General features: G+C 35.4%; 1 protein-coding gene across 1 annotated transcript; it reads left to right on the forward strand.

The window, feature by feature from the left end:
* The first annotated feature begins 16,399 nt into the window (after nucleotides 1–16,399).
* Nucleotides 16,400–24,424, forward strand: LOC110098314 (40S ribosomal protein S11). The gene is made up of 6 exons (XM_020825101.2): nucleotides 16,400–16,519; nucleotides 19,433–19,473; nucleotides 19,561–19,661; nucleotides 23,658–23,802; nucleotides 23,875–23,964; nucleotides 24,050–24,424. Exons 1-6 carry the CDS (start codon nucleotides 16,508–16,510, stop codon nucleotides 24,144–24,146), a joined length of 486 nt encoding a protein of 161 aa, XP_020680760.1. The 5' UTR covers nucleotides 16,400–16,507; the 3' UTR covers nucleotides 24,147–24,424.
* Nucleotides 24,425–27,438: the final 3,014 nt, after the last annotated feature.

Here is a 27,438-nt window from a genome sequence, read left to right on the forward strand (position 1 = left end):
AGCGAACAATAAAACCAAGGAACTTCCCCGTAGTGACACAAAATGCACATTTTAAGGGATTCATCTTCAAATCATGCTTTCTCAAGCGCTCAAAAATGATTCGTATGTCTCGAAGGTGATCACTACGGATCTTGCTTTTGACCACTAAATCATCCACATAGCATTCAACCTGCTCATGAATCAACTCATCAAAAATTATAGTCATGGCATGCTGATAGATGGCTCCGGCATTTTTGAGGCCAAAGGGCATCACTTTATAACAAAACACACCGATAGGGGTGCGAAAGGTAGTGAATTTCTCATCTTCAGGGGCCATCTTTATCTGGTTGTAACTAGATGAACCATCCATGAAGGAGAAAATACTATGGGATGAAGCAATATCAACCATGAGTTCAGGAATATGAAGAGAAAAATCATCCTTAGGACATGCCTTATTCAAATCTTAGAAGTCTATACAGACACGGATCTGACCACTCTTCTTCCGGACTAGAACAACATTGGCAAGCCAAGTGGGATACTTCTCTTCATGAATGAAATCAGCCTTTATAGGCTTCTTAGTATCGGCGATCACCTGTTGTTCAATCTCTAACCTCATCTGACGAGGTGACTGTTAGGACTAATGGCTAACTTATAGACTGCTATTTTTGGATCTAAATCAGGCATCTCTGTATAGTTCCAAGCAAAGAAATCTCTAAACTTAGAAATGAGCGCAACATACTCTTGAGCCTCTGATTCGGATAACAAAGCACTATGAAAAATGGGTCTAGGATCTGATTCAGTGCCCAAATTGATCTCACACAATTCATCCATGGCAGAACTAGCGCCATCTTCGAATTTACATGGAGCTTTAAGGACCCTGTCCTCATTCTCCTCCGGGTCTTCGTCATCAGAGATGGAAACGACTGGATAGGAATGAGAGACAACCCAAATATTCGTGGAAGGGGACTAATTTTCTTGAAAATAGCCTATACCCTGTCTAATTTGAGAAAAATCAGTTCGCCAAATACATGCATGTTGTTGAGCCTGTTTACCTGACCAAGTTGAAGGGATAAGACCTCGCTCAACAAAGTTATCCATAGAAGGGAAAAAGTATCGGGAAACTTGAATGATCTCATTATCCATAACGGATTCCATAGGACCCTGTATATTAGTACTCTATGGGACACCTACACTATAGAACAACGATGCATATCAAGCAGATTGGGGTGGCACATAGAGAGTGTGTAGATCTTGCACAGAGCGCCTATCCAAGGGTAGTGCACCACGAACACTGGTGGAATGTGTAGGGGAAGGCTGAAGAGTGGATTCTTCAATTCTCATGCAGTGCATCTGACGAGAAAGGGATTGTTAACTAGCTGCCTGATGTCTGACGTCTGCATCATCGTCTGAGTCACTATCAACAACTAGACCACCTTGAGGTATCAAACTCCTATGGAATGTAGGGTAGGAATTGTGATCAACACTAAATCCGAGTGAAGGGACTGAATGATGAGGAACATCGATCATCTCATCATCAGAGGAGTCAGACTCAACAATCAAAGGGGAAGTGTATAAGTGCGAGGGAGGAGGGATTTGAGTATCAAAGTTTCTCGGAGGGAGAACTGACTCTCTACCTCGACCTCTACCACGCCATCCCCTACCTCTACTAGGGGGAACATTGTGCCTGATTACAAACTGTAAAGATCCATCGAGGTCTACAGTGAAAATATCTGCCCCAATCCTAACATGTGATAGACCCTGTGTTAGTGGTTGTATAGGACCCTATGCAAGTGAATGTATAGGATCTTGTACAGGACTAGTGGGTATCACTGGTGACTGGGCAGTGGGAGGTCTACGAGCTTTCTGAGACTTGTAATGCTCGGCATCATCGTAAATAGAGACCTCATGCGCGATAAAAGGTTGAGTATCTCCAGGAATGGAAAACTCTACATCATTTCTAATATACTTCATGCACTGGTGTAGTGTAGATGGCACCATTCCATTTTCATGAATTCAAGGCCTTCCTAAGATAGCTTTGTATGAGGTATCCACCTCAATAACATGAAACTTCGCTTATGTTAAAAGATCTCCAAAATGCAAAGTCAAAGTAATAGAACCTAAAGCACGCTGACCTTGATCATTAAAACCCTTCAGCATAATCTTATCTAAAGTCAGTTTCAAATGTCCAAGAGAGAGGCTCTGTAGGGTGGCATGATTAAGGATATTAACTAAAGCTAATAAGCAATTGAGGACCATGTTCAACTCATAACCATTTACTTTAGAGGTGACGTACAAGGGACGATTATGCTCGGCAGTCACTAAGAGAAGATCCTGATATGAAAAAGTAATACATGACATCTCTCTCAAGTAGCATGCATCTTTAACAAATTCAGTAACAAAGAAGGCTTGATAGGACTCTAGTTCAAGCAAAGCTTTCACCAAAGTCTCTCTCACAAGACTTCTTTGGTTGACATCTCTTACCCACTCAAAAGAGCTTAAAATATTAAGTTGAGCATTAACACAAACGCCTTGTGTGCAAGATTTGATATAAGATTAACATGGCATCTCATAATCCCAAATAATTCACAACTAAAACTCTAAATCAATTGACATGAATAAAAAAAACATGAGTTTCCCATTGCCAACTATCACATAGGAGAAATAAATAAATCATCACATGGCACCAAAATCAACTATGTAAGCTATCATGAAATCCACTATAGAGAGTGTATACATTCACTTAGAAATCAAAAGAATTAAAGGTATGATGACATACACACCATGAGCTTTCAATCCACATTTAAACTTAAAAAAAAAAATAAAGTTACCCATAGGTGCAACTTGCTTCCAACTAAAATCATCCATAAGATTCTAGATTAAAATGAGAGGAAGACATGGTAGCTAGAGTTGAGGAAGAAGATTAAGGAAGAGGGAAAAGGAAGGAAGAAGAAGAAGTAGGAGAAGGAGAAGAAGATGAAGAAGAAAGGAGAAGGAGAGAGAGATACTCACATTGCAAAGAAGCGGCTAAGGCGAGTCGATGGCATCGGGTTTGGGTAGGGTAGGCGACGGAGGAGACGGCTTCGGCTTCCACACGAGGGAGGTGGGAATTTTGGCCTCCCTGTTTCAGTCCAAACAGAGTAGAGACGGAGAGGGGGGAGAGCTAAGCGTGAATCTAAGAGCTGAAGAGGGAGTTCGGGGCTTCTGGCTCACGCGAGAGAGGAAGATTGGGAGTAAGGAGTTTTGCCTGGGAGCTTCTACCGAGAGTAAGAGGGGGAGAAGGGATTTCGGTCTTGGCTGGAGTTCGTGAACACAGGGTGACTGAGAGAGAGAGAGAGGGTGACGGGTGCCTGAGAGCAAGGGAAAACCAAGAGAGAGAGGGAGAGGGAGCGAATGCCGAAGCTGAAGGTCTTTGTTTTGGGTAAATCAAACTCGTCACTGAAAGAGGAAGCCCGCACATTCGTTGTCTCGTGCTTCAGTCTTCCGAACATTACACGAATAAATTATTTTTTGCTCTGTATCTCTGCCCCGACTGTGGAGGATCGTAGGTATCGGGCAACGGCTTCGGGCCAGCAAACAGTTTGATTCGAGCCACTTAATCCAATTTCCTGATCTAGGCAACAGATTCAAATCATTTGGAAAGTTAAATGGATTCTCACAGAATTAAATTAAGCTGAGTCAAGTTAAATTGACTAAAACCGAGTTAGACTCGAGTCTGAAATTTGAGGCAATTTAGGTTCGAGCCAGCTCAATAAAGCTAATTATATAAAATTGAATCCAATATAATCATCAATTTAAATCAAATTAGATACAGCGCGACCAAAATAAACTAATCGAGCCTAAACAAACACAGTCGAGTCTAATTCGACCCAATTCAAGTCGATTCAAACTCGAATTGGACTTGACGTGGTTTAATTGAGTCGATCGAAGATGCTTGAAGGTACTCTAGCAAAAATCGAGGTCAACAATGAAAAATTTTTTGATGCTCAAATTGATTGTCTAAAGAAGGGAAAATTATTACATTCGGTCACCAGACCTGGAAATAGTTTCGGATATCCACTAAAAATTTGACGCGTTGAATGTACACGTGTCCGCGAAATTTTAAGTCAAGCGCGCCAAAAATGCAGGTAAAGTGCAGTCAAAAGCACAGTCAAAGCGCAGTCAAAGTGCACCCAAAGCGCACAGTCAAAGTGCGGTCCACGTGGCAACTTTTTAGTGGATGTCTGGACCTATTTTCTAGGTCTGGTGATCGGACGTAATAATTTTCCCTGAAGAAGAGAGTAACTGTGCTTTAGAGTGGTGAAAGCTTTATATTTCAGGGAATCAAAGTTATTCTTTTTGTATGATTTCTACTTTATAAGTGGATAGTCTTTGGAGAAAAGATTGTCCATTATTTTTAGCATCTGTTAGAAATGTGAGGATCTCTTCTATATTTTTGAGTGGTGTCCACATAGCTCGGGAGTTTCTAGATATCTTTTATGAAGAGTTAGTGACTTTATCTCTGAACAAAAAGGTAGAGTTTTGCATAGATATATTTTTAGTATTGCTCTGATCTCTAAGGCCTCGTATAACATCACACAAATAAATTATTTTTTTATCTGTATCTCTGCCCCGACTGTGGAGGATCGCAGGTATCGGGCAACGGCTTCGGGCCAGCAAACCGTTTGATTCGAGCCACTTGATCCAATTTCCTGATCTAGGCAACAGATTCAAATCATTTGGAATGTTAATTGGATTCTAACAGAATTAAATTAGGCTAAGTCAAGTTAAATTGACTAAAACCGGGTTAGACTCGAGTATGAAATTTGAGGCAATTTAGGTTCGAGCCAGCTAAATAAAGCTAATTATATAAAATTGAATCCAAGGTAATCATCAATTTAAATCAAATTGGATACAGCGCGACCAAAATAAACTAATTGAGCCTAATAGAACACATTCGAGTCTAATTCAACCCAATTCAAGTCGATTCAAACTCGAATTGGACTTGACATGGTTTAATTGAGTCGATCGAAGATGCTTGAGGGTACTCGAGCAAAAATCGAGGTCAACAGTGCAAAAATTTTTTGATGCTCAAATTGATTGTCTAAAGAAGGGAAAATTATTACATTCGGTCACCAGACCTGGAAATAGTTTCAGATATCCACTAAAAATTTGACGCGTGGAATGTACATGTGTCCGCGAAATTTTAAGTCAAGCGAGCCAAAAATGCAGGTAAAGCACAGTCAAAAGCACAGTCAAAGCGCAGTCAAAGTGCACCCAAAGTGCAGTCAAAGCGCACAGTCAAAGTGCGGTCCACGTGGCAACTTTTTAGTGGATGTCTGGACCTATTTTCTAGGTCTGGTGATCGGACGTAATAATTTTCCCTGAAGAAGAGAGTAACTGTGCTTTAGAGTGGTGAAAGCTTTATATTTCAGGGAATCAAAGTTATTCTTTTTTGTCTGATTTCTACTTTATAAGTGGATAGTCTTTGGAGAAAAGATTGTCCATTATTTTTAGCATCTGTTAGAAATGTGAGGATCTCTTCTATATTTTTGAGTGGTGTCCACATAGCTCGGGAGTTTCTAGATATCTTTTATGAAGAGTTAGTGACTTTATCTCTGAACAAAAAGGTAGAGTTTTGCATAGATATATTTTTAGTATTGCTCTGATCTCTAAGGCCTCGTATCGAATGTCACCTAAGGAGCGTCAAGAGTTGAAGGTGCAAATTCAGAAGTTTATGGATAGAGTTTTCATCCATCCCAGTTTGTCTCCGTAGGGAGCACATGTATTATTTGTAAAGAAGAAGTATGATATGGATGTTTATTGACTATAGAGATTTGAATAAGGTAACTATAAAAACAAGTATCTCTTATGTAGGATTGATAACTTGTTTGATATGTTGGCTGGATGTTTAATGTTTTCTTATTTTATATGTTATTTGGCTATCATTAGCTGAAGGTAAGAGAGGAGGATGTAACAAAGATTAGATTTATCATAAGGTATGGTCATTATGAGTTTTTAGTTATGTCATTTTGAGTGATTAATACCCCAGCGGTCTTCATGGATTTGATGAATAGGAATTTCAATAAGTATATGGACTAGTTTGTGATAATTTTAATGGATGATATTCTAATTTATTCTAGATATGAGGATGACATGCAACACACATGAAAATTGCTCTAGAGAATCTAAGGCAATATCAATTATTTGCTAAATTCTTGAAGTGTGAGTTCTGGTTGAACAACATTTCATTCTTCGGGCACGTAGTGAGAAGTGCAGATATTTCAGTAGATCCTCATAAGATTCAGGCTATATTTATTTAGCTAAGGCCTATTATAATTTTGGAGGTTCGTATTTTCTTAGGCTTGGTTGTTTATTATCGAAAGTTTGTTCATAGGTTTTCTCAAATTTTTTTTTCTCTTGATAAGTCTGACTTAGAAGTCAGTAGCTTTTGTATGGACTCCAAAGTGTGAGGAGCGTCTTCAGATGTTGAAGGATCATTTGACTTCTCCTCCGATTTTGAATATCACTTCAGGTATATATGGATTTTAGGTTTTAAGTGATGCTTCATTATAGGGATTGGGATGTGTGCTAATGTAGTATGGTAGAGTTGTTATATATGTATCTCAATAGTTGAAATCATACGAGAAGAACTACCTGATATATGATTTGGAGTTAGCTGTTGTTGAATTTTCTTTGAAGATTTGGAGGTATTATTTGTACTGAGTTAGATGCGAGATCTTTCTTGATCATCAAACTTTGAAATATATTTTCACTTAAAAGGATCTAAATTTGAGGCAAAGAAGATGGCTTGAGCTGATCAAGGAGCATTATATGTCTATTCAGTATCAGCATGGTAAGGCGAATGTAGTGGTAGATGCTTTGAGTGAGAAGTCGTTAGGTACTTCTCTCTCATTACTCACTTATGTAGACTTTATTATTTAAGATTTTAAGAAGCTAAAAATAAAGGTGGTATCTATCAATACAAATTCAAGTTGGTTAGCTTAGATGATTATTCAACCTACTCTTCAAGAAAGAATTCAGGAAGCTGACACAAAGATTGACTAGCAAAACATGAAGTAGAAGTCTTTAGAATTGCCAAGGAAAATACTTCTAGGATGAAAATTCTAAAGGAGTAACAACATCAACATCAAGTGAAAAGAGAAATCCTTTGAGAAGAACTTCCTATGAATATTTCCCCAATAGATATAAGAGAGCTTATAGACCTTTCTAAATTGAAGGAGTTTTTTTAATGTCTTTTAACAATTCTACATAATGAGATAACTTCTATAATAATAGCCCCCATGGTCTATTTAGAATTGAGGTTAACTCAATTTCAAAAAAGATGAAAAGTTTTGGGATTATAATAGCATTGACACTTTCAATCACAATCCATATGTCATAATCTATTAGTTGTGGTCCACATTATGCAAATAGAAACTTGCAACATAAGTAGAGGATATAGAAGAGGTGGAGGAAGATGAAGAAGAGTATTTACCTCATTAAAAACTTCCAAGAGAAGGTAATAGGACCACATTATCAATAGCACCTTAGGGAAAAACTTGGAGGAGAAAGAGTCGTCAGACAAACTTGAGGTGAAAATTGAAAATGCTTTATTAAATATCAAAACCCAATATTCCTGATACTAAAATTTATAAGTGCCATAATTTAGAATATATTCCTTTATTTCATAGTTATGCTCAAGAACTTTAGTAAAGTTATTAAGGATTGATTAACATAATAATATCAAATAATCCACCTATCTCGGAAGAATAATTATTGAGATAGTTCATTCATTGTTCACACAAATAAATTAAAATTATAAGTGCCCCTCTTTTGTGTAGAAGGAGTTTTATCTCCCTCCTTTTTTCTTCTATTGTGGCTTTCTTCTTACATTAGAGGCATTCAACTATTTGAGATGGGCTCCATCCCCTATCAAGCTTCAGTACCCGTCTTTTATGTAGAAGAAGTCAAGATGAGAGACTATCTTCATAAATAACCCTTGACAGAACAAGATCAACTGCCTCTTGCATGTGAGGGTGTATTGAGAAAATCTAGTATTGATTGTACCTAGGAGGAGAACCAGTGATTGCTAGTGGGCGAAAAGAATTTTGACGGTGTATAATTAGAAGTCTAATGACAATCGACAGCCAGGTGAATGCGCAGCGGTGATCTATGATCAGGCGGAGAACTGAATGAGATAATTAAAGAGTGTGCTATAGCAGTCGAGAGATAAGCCAATGATGGCAGATATAAAGTGAAGGTTCAATGTCAAACATCAGGTGAATGTATGATGATGGCTGTAGTCCAGTTAAATTTTGATAAAGAAATATAAATCCATACCGACGTTTGCAGACATCAGACATCTGCGATGGAAGGGGTCGAAGCAGTGCACCCTATTAGTAGTCTAGCGACACACTGATAGTATCAATTGAGTTAAGGCCTGATGAAGATCAGATTGTAATCTTTCTTTGAAAAAGAAATTATATGAGATGCATTAATGTGCAATTGAGAAGAAGTCAATAGAGTCTATCAATGATATGTGACATTTTTAAAGTTGCTTATCGCTTGATGACATTGACTTGTATATATGATGTCGTTGTAACTTTAATTTCATCTTCTTATGAAAATGAATGTATGCTTGAATCAGATATGGAGTCTATGTAACTCCAATGATATACTATATGAAGTTGAGATTATTGTATGAGCTTGATGCTTATTTTTCATTTGAAATGAACTTGTTCCCTATAAGAAACTATATTGTTTATGTATCTTTGAGACATGTTTTGATATATTGCCCCCCATGCTTTTTGAGGCTTTTTTAGACAGCTATGATCTTCATATGAGTGATGGTTTTATCAATCACTTACTTTCTTAAAATCTTTATAGAGATAATGTTGTTCACTCAGGACATTGTTGGATGCTGTTGACTTCTATGGAAAAGGTCCAGAGAATCCTCAAAGGATGTATGACCTTTTTGAGGTTGTATATCAGAGCATTTCTCAATGATGCTAACATACATGGAAGAGGTCGAGAGAATCCATAAAGAATGTATGACCTATTCGAGGTTGTATATCAAAGTATTGCTCGATGACGTTAACCTATGTAGAAGAGGTAGAGAGAATCCACCTAGGATGTATAACCTTTTTGAGATTGTATGTCACAGTATTGCTCGATGACATTAACCTATATATAAGAGATCAAGAAAATCCACCAAGGATGTATGAACTTCTTGAGGTTATATATCATAGTACTGCTTGATGATGTTAACTTATGTGAAACAGGTCGAGAGAATCCACCAAGGATATATGACCTATCCAAGGTTGTATGTCAAAGTGCTGCTCGATGAAATTTACATATATAGAATAAGTCAAGAGAATCCACTAAGGATGTATGACCTATCTGAGGTTATATATCAGAGCACTACTCGATGATATTAATATGTGTGGAAGAGGTCGAGAGAATCCACCAATAATGTATGACCTATCTGAGGTTATATGTCAGAGCAGTGCTTGATGACATTAACTTATATGGAAGAGGTTGAGAAAATCTACCAAGGATGTATGACCTATCTGAGGTTGTATGTTAGAGCACTACTTAATGATGTTAACCTATATAAAAGAGGTTGAGAAAATCCATCAAGGATATATGACCTATTTGAGATTATATATTAAAATATTACTTAATGATATTAACCTGTATGGAAGAGGTCGAGAGAATCCACCAATAATGTATTATTAAAACCCAACCCAACTAGAACAGGTCCTATTATATTGAGCTATGACAGATAACTCCCAAGATCTATTTTTGGAATTTTTTTATATTTTCTGTCGATATTCATTAAAATAAATGACGAACTACAGAGCTACTAAAATGTCCAAATACTGAAAAACTCATCCATAATGTTTCATTCATTCATCAAACTAAATATATACACTACAGCACATGGCTTCAAGCAAGAGCTACATAACTGAAAATTTAACTAGCGATGATCATACAAAAATCAAAATAGCAAAATACCTATGACTTCACATTTGATCCTGAACTGCTAGTCTACAACCTCTTTCTCCTTCCGAGATCCTAAAAATTAAAAGTAAAATTATAGTGAGCTACATTAGCTCAACAAGCCACACAAATCAATCTAAATTTTCAAATATTCTTTTATTTCAAATATTTTATTGAATATTTAAAAGAAGTTAAATGTAATTTAAATAAATCATTGAACTGAGAATCACAAAATTAAGAAATATAATAAATGCATATCAATTATTATATTATTTAAATAACAATAAAGAATAAATGAATAAATTAAAATTTATATCACAAAGTAGTTCATATCATATTTCTCGGATCCAAACAAAATCTCAAAAGATTCTGGCCCCTTATGACTCCCCTTTTTATTTATGCTTATAGCACTATAACATATCAGATATTTCTGTCTTATATAGAATCTCAAAGAATTCTAGCCCCTTATGATTCTTAACAGATATAATTTAATCACATATCCATATATATTATCACATTATAACAATTAAAGAGCAATTGAGCTTTTATCAAAATTTCACAGTATTTTATAACGATAGATAACAAAAAATCTAACTAGGCAAAAATGTATATTTTCAAAAAATTATCAAATTACTAGGGATTATGTAAAATAATATATTAAGAATTTTATTGTACTACAACACTATTTTTCAACATCATGATAATTTTCCAGTTCAATAAAAACCCCCCAAATTTCAAAACCCCTTATGAAATTTTTTAGAAAATATTCAAAATGTGCATAATCGTAATCTATACAACATACAAAAAGTTACATGGTGAAAGTTTTATCTGTGCAAAGTTATCCACATCTTTTGCTAATGGATATAAAATTTTAATCGAAATATTCACTAAAACTTACACATTTTTGAAAATTGAGATGGGCATAACGTGCCTTATTTGAGACGAACAATTTTTCCAACTAAACCAACGGACGAAAATGGTCCGAAGTCACCCAAAAATAGAATTTCCTCTTTTCTCACTTCTCATTCTCTCTCCTAAAAACCCAAGCTGGTCTCTATTTGGGCAAAAACTGAATTGCCTTTAATATAAGGCTTATTGCCTTTATATATTTTGTTTTTAATTATTAAATAATATATAATAATATTATTATAATTAATTTTCAATAGAAAATTCATAGAAAATCTTTTAGGTATTCTAAAAATTATAAAAAAATATTCATAAATTATCTAATTTAATTTAATTTTTTTTGGTGAAATCAGTTTATAAAACGGACACCGACGGTTCCAAAACCCCCACTTGTACCAATAGGTATTGATTCCTTAAGAAATTTTGACAGTGTCCATAAATTATAAAAAAAATTAAGAAAGCTAAAACACAATATTATAAATATTCTAACGAAGAAGGCTTGAGATTTGGACTTCTTTAGGTCAAATAAAAAAATCTTAAAAATTTAAAGGGTTTCACATCTTCTTCCATAATCTATCTGCTTCCAATGTAGAGATCAAATAGGATAAAACACCTCTAACTCCTTGGAATACACAACTTTTATTGCCCAAAAATAACTTAACTCACTTCTTCAAGTAATTAATCTAAGACTCATACTGACTCAACCAATTCATACTTAGAATAACATTATATGAGAAAATGTGTAATAAAATTAAACTAGATTTCCATTTCTTATAAAAAATATCAATATCATAGAAATTGAATCCACTGGCTATAATACTATCTCTAGGCAGAAAAATAACAAAAAGGAAAACATGTAGTGTAATTGAAGCCATGTAGTGAATCAAAGTAATGCTAGAAAATAAATAAATGACTAGCTCCATAATCAAATAAAATATGGCATAGTTGCTCAAAAATATAAATTGTACCTATCACAACATTCAGGAGCATCACGATCCTCCTACTAAGTCAAAGTGTATACACGTGGCTTAATTGAAGTTGGAGCAACAAAAATACTAAGCTCTCTCTAACTATGCCAAAATGTATCCTTGCTATTAAACTCAGACCACCAGCTCTATTAGATGATCCCTCATGAAAAGTATAAAGAGGAATTGCCCTCAGTCTCCCTTCCAGTCTAACAAAGCTCTCATATCTTGACTTAGAACGTGAGTCAAATCCTGCTTGTGGACACTCTGCTACTAGATGACCTATTTGATCGTATCTGAAGCACTGTCCAGTCATGCTGTAGCACTGAGTAGAATGACATCAACCATAACTCTGATACATAGGTGCCCCACTAATAAAATCAAAACTGGCTATGCTGCCACTACTAGAGGCTGTTGTAGATGCTGACTGTCCACCTCTCCTAAAATCTCTAGGTGTAAATCTACTATTCTTCTCAGAAAAGTCACTACCACAAGTCTCACCACTGAACCTCTTCCTACTAGCAATCCACCACTGTTAAGTAGCCATTAGGTCATTCTCTATTAGACGAGCTCTCTCCACAAGCTTAGAGAAATAAAAAATGTGAAATGGCATAAGAGGCTGTCTTAGACTATCTTGAAGTCCTCTCAGGAACCTGTAGCACTTCTCCTTAGGATTACTAATCAACTATGGATCATATCTAGCCAAAGCAATGAACTCTACCTCATACTGCATAACTATCCTACTCCCATCCACCAGCGCTATGCCTCGCCATCCAATAGAAAGACTACTAATGGTACCTTTCTCTCACGAGGATATTATATACCATCAAATATCTTTTTCAGCATCCTCAAACAGTCCTCTACTGCTCAGGGCTCAACAGTACTATCAAATCTCGGAGGCTTCAATCTCAAAAACATTTGTATATGTTTGTATACCTCTTCAGATCTTACAATCGAAAGCCTACTTTATGCCTGGCCCATCATCTGGGCTATAAATATAACAAACTATGAAACTACATCTGAACCAACTATTGGTTGGAGCAGAACTATATACATGAGCTGTATGACTAGCACTCTATCCATCGGTCATATCTAAGTGTGGCAGATCCATGATCACACAGAATATGCAACAAAACACAAATGCACATAAAATAAAAATAATGATCACTTATACATACTTGAACTACTCCACTAGACTTATAGATCAATTCTTATAGTTCTATTTTATGATCTAATTCAAAAATTATTACTCTGATACCACCTTTATGACCTATCCGAGGTTATATGCTAGAGCACTACTCGATAACGTTAACCTATATGGAAGAGGTCTAGAGAATCTACCAAGGATGGATGATCTATCCAAGGTTGTTTGTTAGAGCACTACTCGATGATATTAACCTATATGGAAGATGTCGAATTGAATCCCCCTGGGATTGATTTTTCCTTAATTGGGATGGGGCGAATGCCACGTGTATCCTAAATCAAGGGTGAAAAATGGTCTATCTTTAGACCGCTATTGCCTTTTTAAGGTCGAGATTAAGTCCCTACCTAAGGAATAAAAGTGCAGGTAGGAACTGTATGAGGATTGAAATCTATTGGAAGCAACCTTGAATTTGCTGAGAGTTTCTTGAAATATCATCTTGACTTTGAAAGCATTGAAGAATTCTTCTTGAACATAGTTGGAGTCAAGGTTACCCCCTAGTATGCATCTAATTCTCATGAAATTGATGCAATAATAGCTGATGTAAGGCAGTTAACATGAATGACCTTTTGAGGTTGGAGCAAAAATTTCCTCCCCAGTCGGGAATCATGTTCCTATATATGGTGCCAAAATATTGCGTCCTAGAAGATTCACAGTGGAAGAGAAATATAAAGTTTAACATCTTAGCTTTGTATGAAGATCCAACATGCATACAGATAAAAAGAAAGGGTGCAGCATTTATAAGAGACATGAAAATTTTTACACGGAAAACCCTAAAAAGGGGGAAAACAACGAGGTTGGCCTAGTTTGAATGAATTCACTATTATTTGCAATCGAGTACAAATGCGGCCCTCCCTTGGGGGAAGGCCTTGGCTTGATGTAACAAATATACATCATATAGAGTGTGTTACATGATGGAACTTGAAAGAATCACTATTGATACATTTGTTTGGTCGATATAACCATAGTCGGTGGGCGATAGAGGTCAGAAAGACCATAGTCTAGTGACGGTGGTCGGAGAGACCGTAGTCGGCATGCAATAGTGGTATGAAAAAGTATTGTCAAGCAATGGATGATTGGAAGAACCGTAGTTAGCTGGTGACAGAGGTTGAAAGTTGGGCGATGGACGGAAGTTTGACTTTGGGTATAAGTCTGACGACTAGTAGAAGTATGGTGTCGGATAGAAATCTGGCAACAGGCGGAAGTCTGGCATCGGGTAGAAGTCCAATGAAAGTCATACGACAGATAGAAGTCTGGAGACGGGTCGAAGTTTGGCGTCGGGTAGAAGTCTGATGAAAGTCCTGCGACGGGGAGAAGTTTAACGACGGGCAGACGTCCTGCGTCAAGTAGAAATACGACAAGTGGAGCAAGCCCGGTATTGGGTAGAAGTCCGACAAAAGTCCAGCGTCGAGCAGAAGTCTGACATCGAGTAGAAATCTGGCGTTGGATGGAAGGTCGTTGATGATTAGAAGTCCAACGATGGACAGAAATCTAACGACGGGTGAAAGTTCTGCGTTGGTTAGAAGTTTGATGAAAGTTCAGCAACGGGCAGAAGTTTGGCGTCGGTTAGAAGTCCGACAAAAGTTAGTGGTTGGATAGAACTCCGACATCATTAGGTGTTCGAGCAGAACTCCGACATCTGTAGCCTGCCGGGTGGAAGTCCGGCGGTGGTGGAGGAAGAGTCTGGTGGGAAGAAAGCTCTCTTCATTCTCTTCTTTCTTAGGTCTCCTTCTCCCCCCCTTAAGGGACCCCTTTATGAGAAATGAGGGGTCTATTTATAGTTGTCTGAGAGTGTCATGGTCAATAAATATGAGGAAATCAAGGGTAAATTGGGAGTGATTTGAATGGATGACCGATGTTGAGTCCCTCGATTGTGGATCGTTCATTGGGCATCTGAATGTCTTAATGATATCAGAATTTGGCGATCTTGGGCTCGTTGGATTTATCTCGTTGTGCCTCTTGATTCAACTATAAGCATGTCACGTTTGGAAACTGTTTGGTAATCCAAATTATGGTTTGAACCTTCAAAAGAAGCTTTGAGTCTTTGATTTGGACTCATTTGAGCTCGGAATGAGTCGAATTTGGTGTCTTTGGGTTAGTATTTCCGAAATGTTCAGTTCAACTATAAGTTTGCCAAAATCAGAGTTCAGATGATCCCGGATTTAATTTTTGAAGTTTTCAACTTGATTTTTGCCTTGAGATTTGTGCCCGATCAAGATAATTTTTTGATGATATATCAAGTATATTATGAAAATACTTAGCAACAAAATAATACATATGCATTAAAGCATCTAAATCTAATAAATTTGAAATTGGATGAATATATCTAATCCATAGAGAAGGCAAAGTTGAGGAAAGCATCTGATGAAAAAACTACATTAAAAATAAAAATAAGAGTGCGTCATATATCCCATTACAATATTAAATTAATAAAAAATTTCAACCAATAGAAACTAAAAAATTAAATATGTCATCAATAATTCAAGTATTAAACAAATCGAAGTGAGATCTCCTTATTCTTTAGAGACCAATCAAAATGATATTCGCTTGAGCTCAGAGCTATGCAATGTGCAGTTTACTCAGCTTTGATTCGGCCAGATGCTTTAAATAGGTAGGACAAAAGGCTATGCACATCAGGCTTAAAAAACTGTACTCAAAGTACTTAATAAAATACAAAAGAGACCAAGTAGAAAAATTTTAGACATAAGTGAAAATAGCTGCACATAAAAATAGACGAACATCGCCATCAAGAAGCAATGGCACTGGGTAAAAAAAAAAAAAAATTACATGCTGCTGGAAGCGGCGGCGACAGTGTACACAAGAACGACAGCAGCACTGTACACACGAACGACAACCGCAATACAAACACCTTGTCGTCAAATTCACCAATCGACAGCGCTAGCGAGGGAGATGAATGACAGAAGACCTCGCAATCGAGCGAAAAGAGTTAGGACGATCTGTTCTTATGTCTTTTGCTATTTTCTTGTGTTTTTTGCTCGCCGTTTGATCTACAATCAAAGGCTAAAATCCTCTATTTTTTCAAACCGATCGGTTCTACTGTTCGCCGGTCAGACCGATCGGGCACCGGTTTTTTCTCCTGTTCGCTTTGAAACCGGTTCGATGGGTTAAAGGAATCAACCGGCTGACTGGTTCACGATTTAATCAGTTGAATTGGCCAGTCCAATCTAATTTTCTAATACTTGGTTAAGATGATAGATTTTTTCTTTCTATTATTATTAATATTTAGAACTAAAATTAACTGATTGTATGAATATGGAAGAGGTAGAAAGATTTTTTTCATTTTCTGAAAACGCAATCGTAGCCGTCTGTTATTTCGTTTGAAACTACGATATAATACTCCTCTCGGCCTGCGGACAAGTTAGGGTTTGGAGTTTGTTCGAAAGAGCTGACACCTCGCAGTTCAACCGCAACCGAAGCCCGTAGCATACTTCACGTCGGTTCTTTTTCATCAACAATGGCGGAACAGGTCTTATCTAAGTTCCTCGTTCTTTTCATTCTTCTGTTATGTTTGGAGTCCGATTTTGATTTTTTCCTATTTACAAACATAAAGTTTGTGATTAAATCTTGGCAAGTTTATTTGATTTGGAATCGCATAATGCTGATACATTAACGAATTGGTTTGTGACCTAGAGATGGTCGATCGGTCAATGGTCTATTTCTTGTTGCAGAATTGTGAATTGCAACGATGAGCCCACTTTCCGGCGGTGTAATTGTCTGTATCCTAGGCCGTTCTCTCATGCTTATTCGATTCCATGGTCATTTCATACCAGTGTCATTAACCTTGTCTCAGTTTTTGATGTTGACCATTTTATCTGCACTATATGACAAAATATGAGCCTTTAAAGTGTTCATTTAGAATTTTCTTTTTTCAATGTTGACTGATGCAAGCGTTTTTTAGGTTGTTATTGTTTTGTTTGGCCAGGCCACTTGGTTTAATAAATTCGACTTTTATCATCCTATGATTCCCGATCTGATAAATCCTGAGATTTTTATATCATAAAACTATTGGAATGTCAGCTCTGGTACTGAGTTACCAAAGAGCTCTAGTTTAAAAAATATGTTCCTTGGTTTTTAGAATGTAGGGCACATGTTATTGTCTAGCCTGGGACCTTCTTTAACTAAATATTCACTAGTTCCCTACATTGAATTTGATCTTTAACTGGCCTTATATCATCCTTACCTATAAGGTATTTGGGATAAATTTCCATCCCTAAAAAGAAAAAAAACTATATGAGTTAAATTTTAAAATTGTTTGATTGCTATTTAGGATTAGTGGATTTTAAGTAGTTTTAAAAATATTAATTTGTTCAAAATTTTGTGCAACACAGTTTAACAAATCAACAAATATTCAAGAGGCTAGCTTCTCATTAGGTTTTAATTAGGTAATTATTGCTTCACTAAACTATGTCAACCATTTTTTCTCTAAAATGCAAATATAAGTTCATTAAAATATTAATTGAACTTAATATTATTGTAATTAGCTAATGATCAAGATGTTAATAGAAGGTATAATTATTGTTTAACATTGTTGATTAAATTTTATTAAATTCAATTAAAAGTTCATCATCACTAGCTATGTCCCAACCAATTATTGTTAGCATTATGAATTCTCATTTTTTATTCATTCTTGTTGATTTTTGTTTGATTTGTTAAACTTGGTGTTTAAAACAACACACTTTACAACAACACCAACATCAACCCTTTATCCCACTACATGAATTCTTCTTAAAATAACACACTTTAAAGTGAAAAAAGCACTTTAAAGCAAAGCGATCCCACAACATTTCAAAGCGTGAATATCAAAGCATTCATTAGTATCTAGCATAAGCTTCTTGATGTGAAGCGTATGTTTTAGGTTGCAATTTGAAGCATGAAATGCTAAACTATAAGTAGTTCTTGAATTTTAATAGCCTAATTCAACTTTCTATGTTATAAAAAGAAGGGAAATAAAACAGTCAAAAAGCTTTAAAAAAAATACTACTTCTCATCTATCTATCTCAAGATCCTCCCTTTTGAAGCTTCAAGAAAAAAAATTCATATTATTTCAACATCTTTTCATGGTGTAATCTCTTTTGTCTTATACTCTTTTCCTACCAATCTTATGCATTCATAACTACTTTATTTTGGGATTATTTACCCTATCTCTTCCCCATTCATCTATTGCAACACCTAATTTTAATTGGTCTCTTCTATTCAAACATTGAACCACACCTTTAATTCAATAAATTTAATTTTAACTTATCATACATTCTTTACTTGTAAGTTGTAACTTGGTTAGAAAATATTTTAAATGACATTTCATTATTAGATTTAAATGAGAATTTGACTCTTAACAAGATACAATGGAGAAAAATGATTCATGCAGCGAACTTCATGTAGTGGGATAAAGGCTTGATGTTGTTATTGTTGTATGTATTCTTTATTTGTAACTTAAGTTTTTTTTCTTTTAATTTTATAACTCATCTAATAGGCATATTTTCTATTTTTGTTAAAGTTGTCCAAACCACATAGGTTTATTTTAATCATTTTATCTTCAGTAGTTGTATCTCCAACATTTACTTTAATATAATCATTCTGTTGTTTATCGCTTTTAGATGAGTTAAAATAAATAAAGGACTAAGTAAAAGTAAATTAATTATTATATTAATAAATATATTAATAAGTAATTAATTAATACTTAGTTGGCTTTTGCTTAATAAATTATGTGTTCACTGAAGAGTAAATGAGGTCTGATTATGATGTGAATAATAATTATTGTAGTTAGGAATTAACTAATCTTGATTGGATAATAACATATTTTAATCACTTAAAATGATATTTAACGTGCGTGTTAATTATTAATTAAGAATTTAAATAATAATATATGTTAATTATAGCTTAAAAGTAATTAGGATAAGATAATTCTTAGATGGGACCATAGATTAATTTTATTAAATTTGACTAATTAAATATAAATGTACTGAATAAGAAATTAATTAACTTGAATAATTTGTAGTCATGCCAGTAATGAACTATTAATTGAAGGATTAATTTTTTTTAGTTATTTTAATTTGTGCTTAATTTTTCCAAATAAGAATGATTTCCAGAATGCATAATAATTAAATGATTAGTCTAAATAGAAACTAGAGTCCCTCAATCTTGGGAATGTCTAGATTTATTAAATTTTGAACTTAAGGTTGAATTTAGTAAACCTAGCCCTAGATTTAACAAATACATTATCACAAGCTGTCTCTAAATACCATTGATATAAATTAGGCTAAATCTCACTGAATGTATGCAACCAAGTAGCTAATTGCAATGATTTTTATTATTACTATATGCTTACAAGCTTAAGGAACCCCCTTGAAATTTTATTGAAGTATTTAATTTTCTTGTACAGACTGAGAAGGCATTTCTTAAGCAACCAAAGGTATTCTTATGGTAAGAATTTGATGCAATCATTTATGTTTGTCGCTCTTGCTTGTTTATGTTATATGACATACTCTAACAAACTTGTGATTGATAAAGCTCAAAGAAGTCTGCTAAGGGAAATAGGCCTGGCAAGGGAGGTAACCGCTTTTGGAAGAATATTGGTCTTGGATTTAAGACTCCAAGGGAGGCTATTGAAGGTGTGAACTCTGAAACTTGGTAATTGGTGATTGTCTGTGCATCCTGTGTCAGGTTATTATTTTACTTATGTGGGATGAATACCCGGGCATTTTTTGGCAATTAAGTTCTTTATTTTATACATCCCTGATTGTTTTTTTTAAGCATGGTATATGGATTTCCAGAATTTTCTCTTGTTTGTCAGATTTAACCTTTTAGTATAAAATGCTTGATGTTTTGGCTAGTGGCCGTGCATTATGCTTCTTGTATAGTTTTGCTATTATTGATCAGGTCAACCTTTATTTATTGTAATGATGCTCTATTTTGTTAAACATTGATAAAGGTTTTAGGCATTCTTCAATGTTATTGAGATATTCTTGGTAATACGATTGTTGATGATCACCATTACTAACTAGACATTAAAGTGTGATGTTCCTATTGATCCTTAATCTATATCCTTGATAATTTTATTAAAATATATGTTGTTATGGGATAAGAATTAATGTACATTTTTCTGAAAGCATTAATTTACATTTTATTCTACTAATTTGTATGCTAAGCAGAACCTAGTTGCTTAGTTTTAAATGTGCCAGGAAATAGACATGTAATCTGATTTGGAGAGTGGAGTTTGAGAAAATGGTTTAGGCGGTTATGTAATTTGGGCTTAAAAATTTTTATGCACATGTAATGGGATGATGGATATGATCCTCAAGAATCAAAAGGAATGAACTTCAAAATATATGCTGATGATCTATTTGTCATAAGTAAAATAACCGGGGTAAGACTTGGAATACTTGAGGAAATGCAATGTGATGTTCACTTTGATGAAGCTTGCATTTAAGTCAGGAACAAGAAAAATTCTAGGCTTTTTTGTCATTTAAAAGGGGATATAGGCCAATTTAAATAAGGTTAAAGCCATGCTTTTCATGTCATATTTGTTTGCTATGACAGGACCACAAAAGCTTATCTATTGAGTTGCTGATCTCAATTGTCTCATTTTTTGATTTGGTGATAAATTTGCACTTTTCTTTTATGTAATTGGCGGGGCCATGAAGTTCAAATGAATTTTGTATTATGAAAAGCCTTTTTGGCTTGTGAAAATGTTATTAATTGCTCATTCATTATTGTGCAACCCTAGAGCCATTGTATTTAAGGGCGAGGAAGTAACTATGAGTTAGTTATTATATAAACAAGGATTTTTGGGGAGAAGATTCAAGATATTTTACAATTGAGAAGTTGACATTGATTCTAGTGATCATTTTGTAGTGGCGAAGGCCATCCTTCCTCTGCAATTGAACTGTTGACCGATTTTTCCATTGTATTAGAGCTGAAAATCTCATGCATTCTAGATTATCGTTGAAATGGTTAGTTGCGCTAGAATAGTTTGATTTAAGATATTTGCTAATGACAACAGTTAAGGATGTAAAATTGTCTAGTCAAGCTAGAATCACCCTTGACTTGAGCTAGAGCTTGAGCTTGATTAATTAATCGATATCAAATTCAAGCACAAGCTTTATTCTACGAGTTTGAGCCGCCTCGTTTATTATGAAAGAGACAAAATGATTATGATTCAAGCAATTCTTATAATAAAATGATAACATAAATGAGAAATTAAAAGAAAAATAATAAATAATTCACTTAATATATGAAATTCAAATATATTTTGTAAACATATTTTTATAACTTTGTACTTAATATCCTGAATGTTAATATATTTAAGCTCTGTTTAAAATTGCGCAATTAGAGGCGCGCCTTGAGGTGCGCCTTTGCGCAATTCCTTCAAAAAACGCCTCATAACCCACGCAATTCCTGGTTCTAGTGAGGCGTACGCCTCACTGGGACTGAGGCGCGCCTCAGAGGCGCAATTGCGCAATTCCTGGTGAGGCGTATGCCTCTCTGGGATAGGGCCCACTCACTTAAAATGAGCCATTTCCTCTCCCTTTACCCGATAGCCTTCTCTGCTAAACCCGACTTTTCTCGGTTTCTCCCTCCCGCACGCTCCAGGTCGCGCCTCAGCACGCCGTCGGCTTCCTTCCCGCCGGAGCCGCCTCTCTCCGGCGAAGTGGAAACTTCCGGCCGCCCTCTAGGAGTACTCCACATTGAATTTTAGGTATTTTTATCAAGGTTAGGGATATATTTTTCAAGTTTAAGAAAAACTAGGGTTTAGGCTTTTTTGATTTTTTTTAGTGTATTTGGTTTTTTGCTTTAGCAGACATGGTTAGAGGTAAAGAAAAGACGAATACGTCATTGCGGAGAGACCCTTCTTGGAAGTATAGTGTACAAGTTGACATTGGCGGTGGAGAGAAGAGCTATGTTTATTTGAAATATCATTTTTGCGATAAAGTGGTGAAGGGAGGTGTTACCCGCATGAAGGAACATCTATCATGCTCGCACAAAAAAGTAGCACCATGTGCAAAAGTGCCGGACAATGTGAAGGAAGAAATAAGTGCTTACATGAAGAAAACTACCACTGCTAAACACTTACAACAGGAGCAATTTGATGAAAGGGTCGAGCATGGTGCTTATTTTGGGAGCGAGAGTGGAAAGGGCTCTTCCTCCACTATACATAGTAGAGGTGCATGGGGTCCTATGGATCAGTATATGACTACTCCAGGAGTGGATAGAGGAGAAGCAGAGATGATGCCTGCAGCTGGTACTAGAGAGGGTCGGCGACAGGTTTGCATGGACATTGGGAGGTTTTTTTTTGAGAATGCAATACCATTTAATGTTGTTACATCGCCTGCCTGCTTCAGTATGTTGCGGTCTGTAGGATTGTATGGAAGAGGGTTGAAGGCACCTTCCATGTATGAGTTACGAACATGGATTTTAAAAGAGGAGCTGCAGAACACAGAGCGGAGCATTCAGGAGATTAAAAGGACATGGATTGAGACTGGTGTGACTATTATGTCAGATGGATGGTCTGACATGAAGAGCAGGAGCTTGATTAACATCCTTGTGAACAATCCCTACGGCACAGTGTTTTTACGATCAGATGAGGTGAAAAATGCTACATTCATTTTCAATTTACTTGATGGGGTTATTGAGGAGATTGGGGAGCAATTGGTTGTCCAGATAGTGACTGATAATGCCAGTGCATACAAAGCAGCTGGTCAGATGTTGATGGAGAAGAGGACACACCTATATTGGACACCGTGCGCAGCACATTGTATCGATCTCATTTTGGAGGATCTTGGTGGGTGGCCGGCGGTCAAGAGGGAGGCTAGGGCCGGCGGGTTGGGGAGAGGAAGAAGAGCGGGATGATGGGGGATAGACCACGAGTCATGGACTCTTCCAATGACTGGTGGGTATTGCTTTTGCCCTCACCTTGGGCTCTCGTTCTCCTCTCTAGTGCACCACAAGAAGAAGAAGATAACAAAATAAGATTTCATTCAAAATATTCATTAACCCAATACATCATATGAGCACCACTATATACTCATGAAAAAGGAAAAGTACGAAATTGCCCTCTGAGCTACAATAACAAAACAACTCCCCACAGGGGTAAAAACGGAAAATAGTAAATAACTAAATAATACATCATGACATTTGAATCAAAAGTAGAGGCGCTGAATCGTGGCCGTCGATCTGCGATTCCGTCATCGATAAACATGTCGGTAGCGTCTGTCGATGTCCTCATCACTTTGTCCATTTGCTAGCAAAGTTTGACAATTCCCAGGAGTTTGGCAATTCTCATAGCATTATAGTAGGGGAATTGAAAGCATTTCATGTATGGATGAAGCCCAAGCGATGGAGCTTGATGATTGTTCAAGCTGGATAAATCCCATCACATAATTCTTAACAAAAAGGCACCTTTTCCGGCAATGTACCTCACCTATTTTGCTTGTTAAACATTGCTGTTTTTTATTTTGTTCCTTTTTAAGCATATGTCGGGTTTTGGCTTCCTTCTTTTATGTTTAGTTCTTTTTTCACTTCAGCCAGTTGCTTCCAGTATTCTTTTAATTGTACTATTCTGAATTGCATCATTTGCTTACAAGAAGATATCTTATTCTTGTTTGTAGGGACCTATATTGACAAGAAGTGCCCATTCACTGGTACTGTCTCTATTAGAGGTCGTATCTTAGCAGGCACGTGCTACAGCGCAAAGATGAATAGAACCATTATTGTGCGGCGTGACTACCTTCACTATGTGAAGAAGTATCAAAGGTAGAACGATAAATAGACTGTTCACCCTTTTTGTTGCCGAATATTTCTTTCAAATTGTCCTGTTTGATATAGATATGAGAAGAGGCATTCCAACATTCCTGCACATATCTCGCCATGCTTTCGCGTGAAGGAAGGCGATCATGTCATCATTGGACAATGCAGGTTTGGACCCAACACATGACATGCTGTACTTATTCTCTAATATTCATATTTGATTAACTGGAATTTTATGGTCTATGTGATGCAGGCCATTGGCAAAGACTGTCAGATTCAATGTGTTGAAAGCTATTCCAGCTGGGTCTACTGGTGGTTCCAAGGGAAAGAAAGCTTTTGCTGCGCTTTGAGGTTTTCTAGAGTTCACCAAAGATAACTGGTAGATTGTAGCGTATGCCAGTTTTGAGTTTATTACAAAGCTTTAAAGCTATGAGAAAAATTTCAGCCTTCCAATAGTTTTTATCATTCATGGTTACATAATTTTCTTAGTGATATTTTTTTGGAATTCTGATTATCTAATTGAGCTTGAAGCCTTAACAAAATTTCCTTCAATTTGGCACTTCTAAATATTATATAGTTCTATGTAGTTATCTTCTTTGTTGCAAAAAAGCTTGCATGTTCAAGCAGCTATTATTTTTCCAAGCGGGGAATGATTGTATTTTCCCTACTCAATTCTTTGGAAAATTGATCATTTTTTTATTTAGTCTAGTTCTTTTATTGCTGACTGTTTAGGGCTGTGTGTTTGGTTATGAGAGTTCTATTCTTCTTTGTCTTGATCAACTATTTCCTTAAGCATATTATGGTGCCCTACAGGAAAGTTTTGTAAAAAGTCGACACTTTCTATGCTTCCATGCTCTGATAAAAGTTAGCTGTGGAGGAAAATTTTAACAATCTTAATATTTTAGTGTTTAAACTGTTGATGTATCCCGTTGGGATGGGGATCACAATGAATTTATTAAAGCTAAATTTAGATTTTTTTTTCTTTGAATTTTTTGCTTTCATCTTGATTTTCTTCTGAATTTATTATAGCGTATGAACTGTATATTTTTTTTCTCTTGATGATTATTTATAATGTAGGTTTCTTGCACCTAAAAATTTAGGGGCTATTTGATTTGTTGCATTTAGAGTGTAAAGTAGTTAAAATGTAGGGGTTTTGAAAATTTTGGTGTTTGTTTGTATGAAAAGTAAATTCGAAGTAAGCTAAAGCAAATGCAATTTATTTTATTCTAATTCATTTTTGGTGTATTTGGAATTCCTTCAATTTGGACAATTTTCAAATACATTATAAACTCGAGGGCATTGCCACCCCTTGTCGGCCAACTCCGCCCGCCGGCTGCCACCTTTGGCAACCATCTTTGGCCACCACCTCCGGCCGCCATCGTCGGCCATCACCTTTGGCTGTCACGGCAGGTCGCCACTACCGATCGGCCACCTCTGGTCATCACATGCCAACCACCTCCGGTGGCCTCCGGCCATTGCTAGCTCCACCGCTATTCATTTTACTTCAAATCAGAAAAATAAAAAAGTTATGTCATCCTAAATCCTTTACATTCATTCAAACAAACTAAAGTATTTCTTTTATATTGTATTTATTTTTTTTATACTAATTTTTTTTTTCAGTCAAACAAAAAACCCCTTAAATTAATTTATATTCATGCAGAGTAGGTCTATTATGAAAGCTATATGTTTATTTAGAGATTTGATGGAGAATTATAGAAAAAATAAGGATGATATGCATATTATATTTATTGATTTAGATAAAACAACATGATAAAGTTTCAAAAGAAATGCTTTGGAGAATTCTAGAAAAGAATGGAGTTAATAATGCTTTCATTAAGGATATGTATGCAGAAGTTATTATTTGTGTTAAAATAAAGGTTGTTTGATCAGATATTTTTTTTTCTATTTCAATTGGATTATACCAAGGATCAGTCTTAAACCCATATCTTTTTTTCTTTAGTCATGGATGTTCTTACTAGATATTTGCAAAAGGATGTATCATGATGTATGATTTTTGTTGATGATATTCTTCTTGTTGATAAGATTAGAGAGAGTCGTAGGAAAATTTGAATTATGGAGGTCAATTTAAAGGCCAAAAATTTTTGTTTGATCTTATTTAAAATTGAATACATGAAGTATAATTTTAGTAGTAACAGATCTAGTGCAAGGATTGTGATTTTGAGCGATCAAGTTATTAAAAAGAGTACATGATTTAGATATAGTGGGATTATTGTTTAAAGTGATGGTGAAATTGATGTGGATGTTATTAGTAGAATTCATGTTGGATGGTCGAAGTGGAGAAATGCAACGGGTATGTTATGTGATAGAAAAATACCCCTCAAATTTAAGCGAAAATTTTTATAAGATGGTGGATGAGAATTGCAATGCTTTATGGTGCATAATATTGTTCGTTAAAAGAGAATTATAAAATTAAGTTAAGTGTTGCAGGGATGAGAATGCTTAGGTGGATGAGTGCTTTATTCTTAAAGATAGAATTCAAAACGAGTATATATAACGTCGGCTTTCCGATGAGTCAGTTATTTGTGTACATGCCGATACATTTATCTTTCAAATCGCTTCCTGTATTATCAGTTTAAAGCCCAACAAACACTTCTAAATACCTCAGATATATTATAATATTAGTTTATTCATACAGTGAGTAAAAAACAAATCTCTTAATTTTTTTTTCTCAAAAATACAGCAAAAACGCAATAAAACAATCTCTTACATGAAACTTTTACTTACAAGCAATTAGATCTGGTAATTACGTTTGGGATTTAAAACATTTGATAATCTTTTAAATTTTAATCACTAAAAATCATAACTACTTTACTTTGATTTGAGCACGGCTCTCTCTCTCTCTCTCTCTCTCTCTCTCTCTCTCTCTATATATAAAGCATTATTTTGCTTGTCCATTTTAGTTGAAACACCAAAGGCAAACTTTACTATTTTCTACAATAACCGGAATGAAATACTATGGGCTCAAAGTCTAATATGGTGGTCTTTGATCGAATATAGAATGTTTGTATAATTATTTTATGATGAATATTTGTATTATGAAATGACATTCAAAATTATTATTTATCATGTTATTATCTATGTTTTGATTAAATATTTTTATTTTAAACATTTGTATTGTATTTTTATTTAAAAACACTAAGAGATCTCGATGTAATGTTTTTCCTTCACTCATAATAGTCCATCCATATTTTCCAGTGAAGATATAATTACATGTCATTTGTTCTTAGTGGCTATTTATTTGAATGTAAGTTTAGAGTAACATAAATTAAATTTTGACATAAAATAAAATAAATATAAAGTAATTTTTTGGAGAAATTTGAAATACATCATTATAGCATTTTGGTGTATCTTTCATTCACTCCAATCAGACAAATTTAAAATATGTTGCATCATAAAGTAGACCATGTGTGGAAACCCCATTGATGATCTTGTGGCGTCCTACACGACAAATCCATTGCAACCTACTGTTTCGCTATAATATTTGACATCACTATGACTTGTGTCTGTGTCTTATAAGCCTGCAATCCATATAGGCTATATGCTTCTGGTTTTGTACTTACGAGTTATCTTTCATGACTTATAATTATGAAAACGCAATCATTTTAAATATCTAAGATTTCT

This window comes from Dendrobium catenatum, unplaced genomic scaffold, assembly GCF_001605985.2.
Source record: "Dendrobium catenatum unplaced genomic scaffold, ASM160598v2 fragScaff_scaffold_1196, whole genome shotgun sequence".
In the NCBI taxonomy this organism is placed as follows: domain Eukaryota; kingdom Viridiplantae; phylum Streptophyta; class Magnoliopsida; order Asparagales; family Orchidaceae; genus Dendrobium; species Dendrobium catenatum.